A 14,997-nucleotide genomic window follows, 5' to 3' on the forward strand; every position below is an offset into this window, starting at 1 on the left:
TCCTCCCCCCCTCCCCCTCCCCCTCTTTCACCCCCTGGAGGGGCAAACCAGCACCAAAGCAAGGGCCCAGCCTTTATTTCTCCCCCGGTTTTGCGGGGGGGGCAAACAACAAAATGGGGGGGGGGGGGGAGGAAAACAACAACGGCCCCAGGGGCTGCCCCACAGCCTCCCCCTCCCCTCCCCCCCCCCCGGGGGGTCAGCGAGGGTCGGGGGTCCTGCGGGGGACGCAGCCCTCCAGCTCCAGCGCCTGCGGCCAGCCCTCGTACTTGTTGGAGCTGCGACTGTTGCGGACGTGCTGGGGGGGCAGGGGACGGTCAGGGGGGACCCCCCGACGCTGGGGACCCCCCCCGACACTGGGGACCCTCCCCCCGAGACTGGGGACCCCGAGGTGTGTGAAATGGACCCAAAATAAAGAGAGTCTGATGCAGAGAAACAGCCTCCGGGGGGGGGGTGGGGGGTGGGGCCGGGGGCAGTGGACCCAAGGGGGAGGGATTTAGACTCAAAACGAAGACTTGGCCCCAAAGTGGAACATTTGGCCCCAAACCGCCCTGAGTGTTGCCCAGGAGCACCCTGGGACCCCCCAGGGCTCCCTCCCCCTTCTGACCTCCCTCAGTGCCCCCCAGCACCCCCTTTGCCCCCTCCCCCCCGCCATTTCCCCCCCCCGCCTTTGCCCCTCCTCCCAGCCAGCCCCCCCCCCCCTCCCCCCTGTGCCCACCTGCTCGAAGGGGCTCTTGTCCTGCACCCCCTTGGCCCCCAGGAACACCCAGGAGTCCCTGAACCCCAAATCCTTTGCCACGGTGCTGCCCAGCTCCCCGAAAATCCTGCGGCTCTCCTCTGTCAGCCTGGGGGGGGGCAAGGCTCAGGGGCAGCCCCAGGGCCCCCCTGGACTACCCCTGGGGGAGGCACAGGGCTCCAGGGGGCCCAGGACCCATAGCCCACCCTGGGGGGGGATTGGTGGCAGGGTCGTTGGAGGCCACCAGGACCCCCTCCAGACCCCCCCAGGACCCTCAGCTCCCCCCAGGGGTTGGTTACTTGGTGGCAGGGTCGTTGGAGGCCACCAGGACCCCCTCCAGACCCCCCCCAAGACCCCCAGGGGTTGGTTACTTGGTGGCAGGGTCGTCATAGAAGGCCACCAGGACCCCCAGCTCCCCCCAGGACCCCCAGGGGTTGGTTACTTGGTGGCAGGGTCGTCGTAGGAGGCCACCAGGACCCCCTCCAGCTCCCCCCCGGACCCCCAGGACCCCCAGGGGTTGGTTACTTGGTGGCAGGGTCACTGTAGGAGGCCACCAGGACCCCCAGCTCCCCCCAGGACCCCCAGGACCCCCAGGGGTTGGTTACTTGGTGGCAGGGTCACTGTAGGAGGCCACCAGGATCCCCCAGCTCCCCCCAGGACCCCCAGGGGTTGGTTACTTGGTGGCAGGGTCACTGTAGGAGGCCACCAGGACCCCCAGCTCCCCCCAGGACCCCCAGGACCCCCAGGGGTTGGTTACTTGGTGGCAGGGTCACTGTAGGAGGCCACCAGGATCCCCCAGCTCCCCCCAGGACCCCCAGGGGTTGGTTACTTGGTGGCAGGGTCACTGTAGGAGGCCACCAGGACCCCCAGGACCCCGAGCTCCCCCCAGGACCCCCAGGACCCCCAGGGGTTGGTTACTTGGTGGCAGGGTCACTGTAGGAGGCCACCAGGACCCCTTCAGACCCCCCCCAGGACCCCCAGCTCGCCCCAGGGGTTGGTTACTTGGTGGCAGGGTCACTGTAGGAGGCCACCAGGACCCCCAGCTCCCCCCAGGACCCCCAGGGGTTGGTTACTTGGTGGCAGGGTCGTCGTAGGAGGCCACCAGGACCCCCTCCAGCTCCCCCCCGGACCCCCAGGACCCCCAGGGGTTGGTTACTTGGTGGCAGGGTCACTGTAGGAGGCCACCAGGATCCCCCAGCTCCCCCCAGGACCCCCAGGGGTTGGTTACTTGGTGGCAGGGTCGTCGTAGGAGGCCACCAGGACCAGGGTCCCCTCGTGCAGGGGGCGCAGAAACCGCAGCAGCTCCTCTGAGTCTGGGGGCAGCAGGAGGAGACCCCCAAGGGCAAGGGGGGGGAGGGGGAGGATAAAACAAAGAAGGATTTGGAGCTAAAGATGAAAGATTTGGAGCCAAATGGGAGGGGTTGGACCCAGAAGGGGGAGAAATGTACCCAAAAGGAGGGAAATAAACCCAACCCCCCCTCCCAGACCCCCCTCCAACCTCCCCCAGACCCCTCCCCACCTACCCCAACCCCCCTCAAATCCCCCTCAGACCCTTTCCCCCCCCTCCAACCCCTCCCCACCTACCCCAACCCCCCCCCAGGCCAGCAGCAGTGGCCCCAAAATCGCTGGGTTTTGCCTCACCTCCTGCCCACATGTCAAAGGCCTGGGCTGCAATCAGCTCCCCGCTGACCCCTGGGGGCCAAGGGCTCATTAGTTCCCCCCATTAGGCAAATAATTAACACATTAATTAGTGTAAGTACCACCAACACCCCCAAGGACCCCATTCTGTAGCCAATCAATTGCCTCTTTTGCCCATTAATTGGCTACTTGCCCCCTTAATTACTCCATTAATTACACAAATTGCCTCATTAATTAACCACTCACCTCATTAATTATCCACTTACTCCATTAATTATCTCCTTACCCCAATTAATTACCTCCTTACCCCATTAATTACCTCCTTATCCCCATTAATTACCTCCTTACCCCCATTAATTACCCCCCAGGTTGGTTTATTTCCCTGCTGGGAGCATTTAATTACCCCCTAGGGTGATTAATTAACCCCTGGGCGTGATTAATTACCCCTCAGGCTGTTAATTACCCTCCCCCCCCGAGGGTGTTAATTACTCCTCACCATTAACGAGGGCAATGTTGAGCCCCCGGCCCACATTGTTCTGGACACTGCTCATTAGGCTGTTAAGGAGAAAAGCACTAATTAGCAGGGCTATTTGAGGAGGAAAAGGGCTAATTACAGAGAGAAGATGACTAATTACTATGGTAAGGAGGTTAATTAGCCAGGGAAGGGAGTAATTAGTGGGTGGAGAACAAGCAAAGGGGCTTAATCAAGAGGGTGAGAGGGTAATTGATAAGGGAAAGGGGCAATTAAGCAGGTGAGGGGGTAATTAAAGGGATAAGAGTATGTTGAGGGAGGGTAATTAACGGGGTAAGAGGTGATTAATGAGGTAATTAAGAGTCTGAAAGGAAATCAAAAGGGCAAAGGGCAACAAAGTGGGGGGGGGGGGGGGGGGGGACGGGGGCGGGGAAAAGAAAGCCGGCAGGGGATGGTGGGGGTGGTCCAGGGGGGCAGGGCGGTGCGAGCCGTTAACGAGCCGTTAATTAGCGCTAATTAGCCCCTCACAGGCGGTCCTCCAGGCAGATCTTGGGGCCGATGACGTTGGCGGCGCCGCTGAGCAGGCGGAAGGCGAAGTGCCCAGGGGGGCAGGGCCGGGGGAGGCCACACTTGAACCGCGGCGGGCGGGGGGCGGCGGCTGCGGGGACCCCCAGGGAGAGAGGAAACCCCCCCCCCCCCGGCAAAGATCCAGAGAGAGCAGAAGCCAGCCCGAGAGACCACCCCCCAAAAAAAACACCCCCCCAAAGTTAACCAAAATGCATCCAAAGAGGGCAGGAAAGGCACAGAGCGAGCCCCAGAACGGCAAAACGCCAAACACCAGCCCAGAACCCCCCCAGACCCCCCCCAGAAACAGACCAGATCACCCCACACCCCCCCAAAATACACACAATCCAACTCCATCCCCCCCAGACCCCCCCAGAAACAGACCAGATCACCCCACACCCCCCCCAACATACACACGATTAAATCCACCCCAAACCCCCCCCCAAAGCCAGACAAAATCCACCAAAACCCACCCAAAACGACCCCACCGAACCCAACCCCCCTCAAATTCACCCCGGATCACCCCAAATCCACCACTTTCACCCCAAAGTCAGCGCAATTGGCCCGAAGCACAGAAAGATGACCCTGAGTGACCCCCAAATCCCTCAGTTCCCCCCCCCCAGGTTTCACTCACCGGCTGTGGGGGCTCCCTCAGGCCCTGCTAGAAATTGGGGGGGGGGGGGGGAAGTAATTTAGGGAGGGGGCTCAGAGGGGTCCATGCCGGGGGGGGGGGGAGGGGGTGAGAGAAGGGGTCACAGGGGTCCCTCACCTGCCCGGGGGGGTCCCAGAAGCAGTGTCAGCAGCAGCCAAGTGAGGGCCCCCAGAGCCCCCAGCCCCAGCAGCCGCCCTGTGGGGAGCACAAAGTGGGGCTGGAGCCACAGGGGCTGTCCCAGAGCGACCCCCCCCAGAACCCCCAAAGAGCCCCCCAGCCCCCTAAGTGCCCCCCAGACACCCAAGTGCCCCTCAAGTGCCCGCCAGCCCCATAGAGCCCCCCAGCCCCCTAAGTGCCCCCCCTTACCCGCCAGCCTCATGGCTCTGCCCGGGCTCAGGCTGCAGGGTGGGGGCTCCGTGGGGCTGAAAACCAAACGGGGGGCGGGGGTCGGACCTCATGTGAGACCCTCCCCCCAAACTACCGGGGCCCATAAAAGCCCCCCCCCAAGCCTCAGGAGCGCCCCCAGGACGCTTCCACACCTCTGGGACTCCTCCGAACCCCCCCAAACAGCTCTCAAGACCTCGCTCGAGACGCCCCAGGAGCTCCGGAGCGCCCAAAGGCCTCTCGACCCCCCCCAGCACCCCGAAAACCACGCAGGGGCCTCCCCAAGGTCCCAGGAGCCCCCGGAAGGCCTCAAGACCACCCCCATCACGAAGGATCGAGCCCCCCCCCCCCTCTCCCCCTCCCCCTTCCAGGAGCTCCGGGACCCCCCCCAAAGGCCTCGGAACCCCCCTGGAGCCCCTCGGACCCGCCGGGAACCCCCCAAAGACTACAGGACCCTCCCGAAGCACTCCCCCAGCCTCCCCAGCGCCCCCGTGCCGCCCTCACAGCCCCCGGTTGCCCCCGACGCCGAGCCTTGAACCCGCCTCTTCCGCCCAATCAGCCAATCAGGGCGCAGCACCGCGACAGGCCCACCAATCACAGCCCCGCCCTCGGAGGCGAGACCCCCCCGCAGCGCTCCGCCCGCCAAACATGGCGGCGCCTCCGCTTCAGCCCCTCCTGGCCTACGAGCCCCAGCAGTCCCTGCGGCGGCCCGGCCGGAAGCGCAGGGCCCCGGAAGCTCCCGGGAGCACTGCAAGGGTCCCGAGCGCCTCCCAGCCCCTTCCCAGGGCAGCAGCCCTCCGTTCCCCCCACGGACCCCGGCAGCCAATCAGGACGCAGCAGAGGGCGTGTGAAGCGCTTTCATTGGTCATTTATTGAGGGTAGGTGTGACTGGCCGAATCCTATTGGTGGTCCACACGGGGCTTGTGCGTGGGGTGGGCGTGGCCCGGGGCCATGCCCTGGTCTCTAGGCAGGTGAGAGGTGGGAGATGATGCTCTGCACCGCCCCCGAGGTGGTGCCCTGGCCACCGATGTCAGGAGTGTGGGTCTGGAAGGGGGCATGGTTCAGACCGGTTACACCCCACCCCTTGGGTGTGGCTGACCACACCCCCTCCCCTCTCATAGGCTAAAAGCTCCAAACGGGGGGGCGGGACTTACGCGGGGATCATCCAGTGAGGCGAGGACGGCCTGGCGGATGTTGGAGGCGTGGTTGTGGAGGCTGGGAGGGGGGGAGGGACATGCCCATGTCAGACCACGCCCCCTCCCGGCCCCGTCCTCCAGGCCCCACCCTGCCCCGCAGCCCACCTGAGGTGGTCGAGCATCATGCAGGCTGCCAGCAGGGCGGCCGTGGGGTTGGCGATGTTGCGGTTGGCGATGCTCTTGCCGGTGTTGCGCGTGGCCTGCGACACCAACCGGTGCCACCAGTGCCCACCCGTGCCACAAGTAACGCCCAGTGCCCGCCCAGTGCCACCAGTACCCCCTGAGTACCCCCCCAGTACCCTAAGTAACCTCCAGTGCCCACCCAGTGCCACCAGTACCCCCTGAGTACCCCCCTAGTACCCTAAGTAACCTCCAGTGCCCACCTAGTGCACCAGTACCACCCCAGTACCCCCCATTACCACCCAGTGGCCACCAGTGACCCAAGTAATGGCCAGGGCCCACCCAGTGCCACCAGTACTCCCCGAGTACCCCCAATAACCTCCAGTGCCCACCCAGTGCCACCAGTACCCCCCCAGTACCCTAAGTAGCCTCCAGTGCCCACCCAGTGCCACCAGTACCCCCTGAGTACCCCCCTAGTACCCTAAGTAACCTCCAGTGCCCACCCAGTGCCACCAGTACCCCCTGAGTACCCCCCCAGTACCCTAAGTAACCTCCAGTGCCCACCCAGTGCCACCAGTACCCCCTGAGTACCCCCCTAGTACCCTAAGTAACCTCCAGTGCCCACCTAGTGCACCAGTACCACCCCAGTACCCCCCACTACCACCCAGTGCCACCAGTACCCCAAGTAATGGCCAGGGCCCACCCAGTGCCACCAGTACTCCCCGAGTACCCCCTCTAGTATCCCAAATAACCTCCAGTGTCCACCCGGTGCCACCAGTGCCCACCCAGTACCCTAAGTAACCTCCAGTGCCCACCCAATGCCGCCAGTGCCCACCCAGTGCCACCAGTACCCCCTGCAGTCCTCTCCACTGCCCCCCCATTCCCTCCTGCTTCTTCCCAGTGCTCCCAGCTCTTCCAAGTTCCCTCCCAGTGCCCCTGCATCCCCTCCCAGTCCCTCCCGGTGCCCCCCAGCCCCCCGGTGCCTCACAGTCTCGAAGACGGCGTAGTCGTGGCCGTAGTTGGCGCCGGGCACCAGCCCGGGGCCGCCGACCAGCCCGGCGCAGACGTTGTTGACGACGTTGCCGTAGAGGTTGGGCAGCACCATGACGTCAAACTGCTGCGGCCTGGACACCAGCTGCAGGCTGGGGGCTTACTCGGAGCACTGGGAAGGGGGACCCCAGCCGGGGGAACCCCACCCAGGGAGGAGCGGGGGGGGGATGGACCCCAGAGAGGGGGTTGGGTGAGGGTGGTGGAGGGCAGCTCAGGGCCAGGATTGGGTGGGGTCATGTCCATGTTTGAGGGCCCCAGAGGTGTCCTCCGCCCCCCAGGCAGCCGCTCAGAGCCCCACGCACCTGCATGGTGGTGTTGTCCACGATCATGCTGCTGAACTTGATCTCCGGGTACTCTGCTGCCACCTCCTGGCAGCACTTCAGGAAGAGGCCATCCCCCAGCTTCCTGCAACGGCCAATCGGGGCGTGGCACTGGAGAGCCACGCCCTTTGGGACTAACCTATCAGGGCCAAGGAGAGAGGGCACCACCCCCAGGGCAGGCTGTGGGAAGGGGGAGGAGCCAATGGAAGGGACCAATGAGGGAAGAGGACAGGGCTAAGAGCTTTGATTAGATGATTAAGCAGGGGGAGGAGGGAAGGAGGGGAGTGGTAGTGGTGCTGGCTCCTGGGGGGCTTTGGTGGGCAGTAGGGTGTGGCCATCTTATGGGCGTGGTTAGCAGAGGGGGGTGTGGCCAAGCAAAAAGGGGCGGGGTTTGAGCACCAGAGGCACAGCCTCCTAGCAGCTCAGTGGCTGGCTCTGGAGCGGTGGGCGTTTTGGGGGCGTGGCTATGCAAAGTGGCCTCGGTGGGGATTCAGCCTCCAGCAGCACGGGAGGAAGAGCTCCAGCAAGGCCAATCAGTGACGAGGCAGGGGCCCCGGCAGCCAATCAGGAGGCAGCTCACATGATGTTGGCTTTGTGCACGGCGGTGACGGAGCGGCGGCCGGCGGCGCGCGCCAGCTGGAAGGCGTAGTGAGCGATGCGCCGCGAGCGCCCGGCGGTGATGATCTTCAGGCTCTCCACCACGCCTGCCACGCTCTGCCAGGATTGGCTGGGAGGTGGGTGGGGGGCAGGGCACACCCAAGCCCCAGCCTCGGGACCACACCCTAGCCCCACTCGTGGGACCACACCCAACCAAGCCCTTAGCCAGGGGCTGGGTGCCCAGGGAAGAGGGCCTATCCGGCAGGGCGTGTCCGGCAGGGCGTGTCCCGCACCTCATGCTCCAGGCTGCTGTACTCCCCCTCGGTGTTCTCCCGCACCATCAGGATGTCGACGTCGCGGTGCCGAGTCTCCACCCCGGGCAGGCTCCGGCAGTGGATGACGTTGGCGTAGAGGTCCAGCCGCGTGCTGCCACACCCCGGGGACCTCAGCGCCCGGACACGCCCCGGACACGCCCCAGACGTGCTTCAGACCCCACCCCCGGCACGGCCCACGGGGTCACCCAGGGCCCCTGGAGGGGAGCTAGCAACTGCCCACCAGTGCTCCCAGCACCCCTCCCACTGCTCCCAGTGCCCCAAACTCTGCACCCAGCCCTCCCAGTCCAGCACAGTTCCCCTCCCAGTGCTCCCAGCTCCCTCCCAGTGCCCTTAACTCCCCTCCCAGTGCCCCCAGCCCTCACCGGATCAGGTTGTTGCGGGACTTGTGGCTGGGGGGCAGGTTGTGATTGGTTTCGATGTTCCCTGGGGGGAGGGGCGACAAGGACAGCGGTTGCGGGGGACATGTCGGTCCCCTCCAGAGGGGGTCCCTGTCCCCAGGGGGTCCCCAAGCCCCTGACCCTTGAGGGCCACCCCGTTCCTGCGGATGGCAGTGATGGCACTGTCCAGGTCGGCCTCGGGTGCCTCGGCGCTGACCCGAACCTCCTCGAAGTCCACAGGGACGCAGGCATGCCTGGGGGGCAAAGAGGGACCCAGTGCCCACCAGTCAGCCCCCACAGGGACACAAGTGTGCCTGGGGGGCAAAGAGGGACCCAGTGCCCACCAGTCAGCCCCCACAGGGACACAAGTGTGCCTGGGGAGCAGAGAGGGACCCCAGTGCCCACCAGTCAGCCCCCACAGGGACACAAGTGTGCCTGGGGAGCAGAGAGGGACCCCAGTGCCCACCAGTGCTCCCAGTAACCCCCCAACTCTTCACAGCTCCTCTCAAGTCTTCACTCAGGCCCACCCCTTGCCCCCCACCTCCTGCTTCTCAGGACCTTCCCAGCACCTGGACACCCCCCTCCCAGTGCCCTCCCAGTGCCCCCCAGCTCACCTGAACACCTCCTTGACGTGCAGCATCAGCTCTGGGCCAATGCCATCCCCCGGGATCAGGGTCACTGTGTGGCGCCCCCCATATTTAGCTGGGGGGGGCTGTCAAAGACACCCCACAATTAGGCTTTTTTATTTGGGGCAAGGGAGGCAATCCCCCAACCCCTCCCCAAATTAGCCCCCTCCCCAAATTAGCCCACTCCCTTTTAACCTCCCCCCCCCCCCCCAGAAGACCCCAAACAGGCAGCCCCTCCCCATGCATTTTCCATGCAAACCCCCTGAAGCCTCCCCCCCAGCCCCCCAAATCAGAGATCCAGCCCCCAGCCATCCCCACCCCTAGGGACCCCCCCCAAATACTCACAATGCTGCGGTGCTGGGTTGGGGAAAGGGGGGGCAGCCACGGTAGTAAAATTGGGAGGGGGGGAGGGTGAGAAACGAGGGGGGTGTTAGTAAGGGGGGGGGGGGGGGCAACAACAGGACCCCCCCCCAAAAATTCACACAGCAAAATTAACACAGCAAAACCATGCAGCTCCCCCACCCCCCAAAAAATCCACACAACCTCCCCCAGACCCAAATGAGGGGGCTGAAAGAATTGAGTCAATAATGGGGTGCTAAAGTGACACCCCCCCCAACAAAAAAGGGGCTTGGGGAGACCCTCCCCCCCAATAAACAGGCAAAAGAAGGCATTTGGTGGGCACCCCATAATAAAAAAGGAAACTGGGGAGCCCCCAGCCATAAAAAGGGGGGTTGAGGAGCTCCCCCCCATAAAAAAAGGGAGCTGAGAAGACCCCTTCACATAAGAGAAGGGTTTGGGGGTGCTCCCCCTGCACTGTAAACTACCCTGGGGTTAATGAGGGGGGGGTGCAAAGTGACCTCCCCCACATACATAGAAAGGGGAAAAGAGAATTGGGGAACCCCCCGCAGGTGCAGGGGAGGTAAGACACCCCCTCAGAGGGGGGAGCTTACAGGGGGCAGGTGCAGCCGCTCGGCATCTTGGGAAATCCATGCCTGGGGGGGGAGAGAAGGAAGAGTCAAGGACCCCCTCCCCAAAACAAGGGCTCAGGAGCCCCAGAAGGGACCCAAGCCCCACCCCGCGAAAACCCAGACTCCTCCCATTAAAACCAAAGACACCCCACTCCCCCCCAGAGGGACTCGAGAGCACCCCCAGAAACCCAGGACCCCCGAAAAGGCCGCGGACTCCCCCGGAAAGGGCCCCTCAAGAGCTCCCCAAAGTGACCTCCAGAGCCCACTCCCCTATTTGTCCCCCGCAGCGGCTCAGCCCCGGGGCCGCGCCCTCCCCCGAAATACCCACCAATCAGCGAGCAAGACACCGCCTCGTCCCTCCCCCGCTCCTAGCCAGCAGCCAGTCAGCGTCGCCAAACACGACTTGGTCCCGCCCCATCGCTCCCCCTCCTCCAGTCACATGTCCCTCCCTCAGCCTCCCAGCCAATCGGAGCTCAGAGTCCCAGCGCTCTGCGCCCGACGGGCGCCGCGGGTTTTTTTGTGCGGCGGGGGAAGGTTTAGGCCGGATCCCGTCGGTTCCTTCCGTGGCCTCCGAGACTTACCGGACGCGGCCCCCCCAGCACCAGCGGGAACCGGAGCAGCCGTTTGGCCGCCACCAGCGCCGCCGCCATTGCCGCTGTGCCGCGATGCGCGGGAACTCTCGCGAGAGTTGGGGGGGGGGGGGCACGGCGGCGAGGCGGAGATCTCGCCAGGTCTGGGATAACGGCGGCCGATGCGAAGTCTCGCGGCTTTCGGCCGGCATTTTGTGGCCTGGAGGCTCGGCTCAGCGCATGCGCGCTGTGGCCTCCCCACCGCCGCCCCGCGGGGGGAGCCGCCGGCCCCCATTTTGCCCCGGCCCGGGGGAGGCACGGAGCCCCTTTTGTCCTCTCTCCTCCTGATAACCTGCTGTCCCGGCACGGAGAAGGCTCCGAGGAGACCTCAGAGCAGCCTTCCAGTACCTGAAGGGGCTCCAGGGGAGGGACGTCTGACGTGCCGGGGGTCCGTGGCGCGGCTGTTGCTCTGCCGGATGCCTTCTCCTCGTGGTTGTTCCACTAAAGTTGATATTTTTTTTCCCCTTATCTCCAGTCACAAGGGGTTTTCTTATCTGCTTCCTGCACCTCCTTCCTGTCACATCTGGGGGCTGGCAGTGGTGGTTCAGAGATTTGATGTCTTATCACAGCTGGCTCTGGGTTGTTTTTCTCCACTCGTGAGAAGGTTTGTACGCGCTCCCTACCGCCCCAATCCCCCAGGTCCTCTCCCTCCCATTTCCAGCTGCTCTGCCCCAACCCTGGAGCCTCACAACCCAGCCCTGGGCTGGGGTGAACCTCACTCCGTTGGGTCATCCCCTGCAGCGCTCCCAACACCATTTGGGGGCTTAAAACTACAGGAGCAGCTGCAGCAGCATGGATTTAGGAAGGGCAGGTCCTGCCTGACCAACCTGATCTCCTTCTGTGCCCAGGTGACCACCTGGTGGATGTGGGGAAGAATGTGGATGTGGTCTACCTGGACTTCAGCAAGGCCTTTGACACTGTCCCCTACTCCTGGCCAAGCTGCCAGCCCCTGGCTTGGACAGCAGCACTCTGAGCTGGGTTAGGAGCTGTCTGGAGGGCTGAGCCCAGAGAGTGGTGGTGAATGGTGCCACAGCCAGCTGGCAGCCAGGCACCAATGGTGTGCCCCAGGGATCAGTGCTGGGCCCCATCCTGTTCAATATCTTTATTGATGATCTGGATGAGGGGATGGAGTCCATCATCTCTAAGTTTGCACATGACACTGAGCTGGGGGCAGATGTTGATCTGTTAGAGGGTTAGGAGAGCTCTGCAGAGGGACCTTGCCAGGCTGGACAGATGGGCAGAGTCCAAGGGCATAACACTGAACACATCTAAGTGCTCAGTTCTACACATTGGCCACAACAACCCCAGGCAGTGCTACAGGCTGGCGTCAGAGTGGCTGGAGAGCAGCCAGGCAGAAAGGGACCTGGGGGTACTGGTTGACAGCAGCTGAACATGAGCCAGCAGTGTGCCCAGGTGGCCAAGAAGGCCAAGGGCATCCTGGCCTGCATCAGGAACAGTGTGGCCAGCAGGAGCAGGGAGGTCATTCTGCCCTGTGCTCAGCACTGGTCAGGCCACACCTTGAGTCCTGTGTCCAGTTCTGGGCTCCTCAGTTTAGGAAAGATGTTGAGCTGCTGGAAGGTGTCCAGAGAAGGACAACAAAGCTGGGGAGGGGTCTGGAGCACAGCCCTGGGAGGAGAGGCTGAGGGGAGACCTTACTGCTGTCTACACCTACCTGAAGGGAGGTTGTAGCCAGGTGGGGGTTGGTCTCTTCTCCCAGGCAACCAGCAGCAGAACAGGAGGACACAGTCTCAAGCTGCACCAGGGGAGGTTTAGGTTGGATGTTAAGAAGTTCTTCATAGAGTGATTGGCCATTGGAATGCGCTGCCCAGGGAGGTGATGGAGTCACCATCCCTGGAGGTGTTTAGGAGGAGACGTGATAGGGCGCTTGGTGCCCTGGTTTGGTTGATTAGATGGTGTTGGGTGATAGGTTGGACTTGATGATCTCAAAGATCGCTTCCAACCTGGTCTGGTATAGGTGTAGCTATAGTTAAGACTCCACTCCATCGCCTCCCCCTCAGCGCCACAAAAGTCGCGGCCGCCATTTTGTGCGCCGCCCGCAGCCCGCGTAGGCCACGTCAAGGGTAGACGGCGCTTCCCATCGGCTGCCGAGCGCGACGGCGGCCCGCCCCTCGGCGCTGATTGGTTGCGGGAGGAGAGGCGGGAGGCGCTGATTGGGCAGCCAGGAGTGGGCGGCAAAGATGGCGGCTGCGGCGGTGCTGCTCGGGCTGCTGGCGGCGGTGCTGGGCGCTACAGGTACCGTGCAGGGGGGCTGTGGGGCCTGGGCGGGCCTCGGTGGGGTGCCGAAGTGAGGGGGGGGTGGTGCTATCGGGGCCTATGTGGGGGGGTCTAGGGTGCCGATAGAGGACGGGGGCGGGGGGTGAGCTCGTGGGAGCCGTGGTGCCTGTGGCGTGCCTGTGAGGGGGTCCTGGATGTCAAGAGGGGTCCGGAGGCCATGGGGGGCGCGGCCCAGTGCTTCCCCTCCTCATATTCACTCCCCCCTCCCCGCCCCCAGGCGAGCCGTGCCCCCAGCCCACCATCGTCCCCTCCTATTACACCACCTCGGACGCCGTCATCTCCTCCGAAAGCGTCTTCGTGGTGGAGATCTCCTTGGTCTGCAAGAATGGGGCTCAGGTGAGGCCTGGGGGGGGGTCCCCAGACGCTGGGGTCTCCTGGGACCCTCCCCTCAAAACACTTTTCTCTCCCCCCCCAGAATGTGGCTCTTTATGCCGACGTCAACGGGAAGCAATTCCCTGTGACCCGGGGGCAGGATGTGGGGAGATACCAGGTGAGCCTGGGGGGAGATTATGGGGCTGGGGGGCCCTAAAAGGGTCTGGGGGGTATCTAGAGGCTCCCCCTCCCCTCTCAACAGGTCTCCTGGAGCCTGGAGCATCGCAACGCCCAGTCGGGCACCTACGAGGTGAAGTTCTTTGATGAGGAGTCCTACAGTGCTCTGCGGAAGGTGAGGACCCCTCCTCAGTTTTGAGAGCTCCCCAAGGTTTAGGGGGGTCCCCAGGGTCTTCCTGGGGGTCTGAACCCCTGCTCCTGTGCCTCCCTCGCCAGGCCCAGAGGAACAATGAAGACGTCTCCCGCATCCAGCCGCTCTTCACCGTCAACGTCGACCACCGGGTGAGCTCTGGGGGGGGTGGCCAGGGCTCTGGAGCAGGGGGTTGGGGGTCCCCAGGGGTCTGGGAAGGTCTTTTTGAGGCCCCCATGAAGGGGAGGGATCCTTGAGCCTTGATTTTGGCAGGCACAGGGAGGGCTCGGTGCTGAGATTGAGGTGACTGGAGGGGCCTTCGGTGACCAGCATGGGGTTGGGGGTCTGGGGGGGGAGCACCAGGATGGTTTTGGAGGGTGTGGGGGGTTTAAGGCAGTTCTGAGGGTGAGGATTAAGGGCCTGGGGTAGGGTCTGGGGGGGGGACCCCAAGGTTTCAGGGCAGGGATCAGCAAGAAATCGGAGGCAGAGCAGGGTTTTGAGGCTCATCTGGGAGGTTTGGGGCAGTGTTTTTTTGGAGGGGGCAGGGGGGGAGATTTGGGGGGGTGCTGTGGGGAGCCTCTTCATTGACCCCTCCCCTTTTTGTCCCCAGGGGGCTTGGAACGGGCCCTGGGTGTCGACAGAGGTGGTGGCAGCTGCCATCGGGCTGGCGGTTTATTACTTGGCCTTCAGCACCAAGAGCAGCATCCAGGCCTAGGACACCCCAAAGACAGCCCAGAGCCCCCCACCAATCCACAGCTATTTTTTGGGGGGGGGATCCCTGAAGTGCAGGGGGCAGCAGAGCACCCTAAGACCACCCCCTCTACACTCCAGAAATGGTGTTGAAGGTCCCCAAAAATATCCCCAAATGGGGGGGGTGAGGGGGGCTATGATTTCGTGCTGGGATGACCCCCAATTGAGTTGGGGGGAGGAGGGGGGCTCCCTTTAGTGTTCAAAAGAGGGGGTGCTCTATGTGTGTGTGCCCTCAGGAATCTTTTGTTGGGGGGGTGGGGGGGTGGAGTCACCAAATCCTGCCATCTCCTGCCATCCTTTCACCCCAATAAAAGTGCCCATGCCCCCCCTCCCCCCTGTGTCTGTTTTGGGGGTGTCCCCTCCCGCTGGTGACATCACAGGAAGTGATGTCATCAGTGATAAAGCAGCTCGGTGGGGGGGCAGGGGCTTGGGGGTTGCTTGTGGGGGGGGTCATCATGTGGGGTCTCCTCCCCCCCCCCCCCAATAGAAAGGGGTCTCAAGGCTTAGGAGGAGGCAAACCCTTTTCTTGCCCCTCCTGCAAGGCCTGGTTGCCCCTGCCAAGGGAAGCAGGGGGGGAGGGCTCATACTCCCCCCCTCCTCCCGCCCCCCCCC

General features: G+C 63.7%; 3 protein-coding genes and 1 long non-coding RNA gene across 4 annotated transcripts; 1 reads left to right on the plus strand and 3 right to left on the minus strand.

Annotated features, from left to right (window-relative positions):
- Positions 1 to 180: 180 nt before the first annotated feature.
- On the minus strand, positions 181 to 3,514 carry FAM3A (FAM3 metabolism regulating signaling molecule A; the record flags this gene model as incomplete). Its single annotated transcript, XM_054177197.1, has 6 exons — positions 181 to 295; positions 716 to 842; positions 1,962 to 2,046; positions 2,375 to 2,425; positions 2,868 to 2,926; positions 3,372 to 3,514. Coding segments are annotated over 6 exons (564 nt in total), but the record flags the coding sequence as incomplete, so codon positions are not given.
- Positions 3,515 to 4,041: 527 nt separating this feature from the next.
- Positions 4,042 to 4,997, minus strand: LOC128899077 (uncharacterized). The gene is made up of 4 exons (XR_008463047.1): positions 4,948 to 4,997; positions 4,426 to 4,481; positions 4,177 to 4,254; positions 4,042 to 4,065 (listed from the first exon to the last, which is right to left on the minus strand). It is a non-coding gene; the product is annotated as an uncharacterized LOC128899077 (long non-coding RNA).
- A 345-nt stretch (positions 4,998 to 5,342) lies between these two features.
- IDH3G (isocitrate dehydrogenase (NAD(+)) 3 non-catalytic subunit gamma) lies at positions 5,343 to 10,720 on the minus strand. The gene is made up of 13 exons (XM_054177198.1): positions 10,614 to 10,720; positions 10,015 to 10,056; positions 9,410 to 9,421; positions 9,053 to 9,150; positions 8,580 to 8,692; positions 8,424 to 8,484; positions 8,020 to 8,152; positions 7,710 to 7,843; positions 7,112 to 7,214; positions 6,748 to 6,894; positions 5,745 to 5,839; positions 5,581 to 5,658; positions 5,343 to 5,487 (listed from the first exon to the last, which is right to left on the minus strand). Exons 1-13 carry the CDS (start codon positions 10,680 to 10,682, stop codon positions 5,343 to 5,345), a joined length of 1,230 nt encoding a protein of 409 aa, XP_054033173.1. The 5' UTR covers positions 10,683 to 10,720.
- A 2,098-nt stretch (positions 10,721 to 12,818) lies between these two features.
- Positions 12,819 to 14,391, plus strand: SSR4 (signal sequence receptor subunit 4). Its single transcript, XM_054177276.1, has 6 exons — positions 12,819 to 12,914; positions 13,174 to 13,292; positions 13,372 to 13,446; positions 13,531 to 13,620; positions 13,722 to 13,787; positions 14,246 to 14,391. Exons 1-6 carry the CDS (start codon positions 12,860 to 12,862, stop codon positions 14,348 to 14,350), a joined length of 510 nt encoding a protein of 169 aa, XP_054033251.1. The 5' UTR covers positions 12,819 to 12,859; the 3' UTR covers positions 14,351 to 14,391.
- The last annotated feature ends 606 nt before the right edge of the window (positions 14,392 to 14,997 follow it).

This window comes from Dryobates pubescens, chromosome 39, assembly GCF_014839835.1.
Source record: "Dryobates pubescens isolate bDryPub1 chromosome 39, bDryPub1.pri, whole genome shotgun sequence".
Lineage (NCBI taxonomy): Eukaryota > Metazoa > Chordata > Aves > Piciformes > Picidae > Dryobates > Dryobates pubescens.

Bases quoted from the DNA above. Each gene is read 5' to 3' on its own strand.
- IDH3G (XM_054177198.1), bottom strand. From the start codon at position 10,682: ATGGCGGCGGCGCTGGTGGCGGCCAAACGGCTGCTCCGGTTCCCGCTG. The intron at 8,693-9,052 runs GTGAGCTGGGGG...TTTGCCCCCCAG, and splicing joins CACGTCAAGGAGGTGTTCAG to GCATGCCTGCGTCCCTGTGG. The intron at 7,844-8,019 runs GTGCGGGACACG...CAATCCTGGCAG, and splicing joins ACAGCAGCCTGGAGCATGAG to AGCGTGGCAGGCGTGGTGGA.
- SSR4 (XM_054177276.1), top strand. From the start codon at position 12,860: ATGGCGGCTGCGGCGGTGCTGCTCGGGCTGCTGGCGGCGGTGCTGGGC. The intron at 12,915-13,173 runs GTACCGTGCAGG...CCCCGCCCCCAG, and splicing joins GGCGGTGCTGGGCGCTACAG to GCGAGCCGTGCCCCCAGCCC. The intron at 13,621-13,721 runs GTGAGGACCCCT...CTCCCTCGCCAG, and splicing joins CCTACAGTGCTCTGCGGAAG to GCCCAGAGGAACAATGAAGA.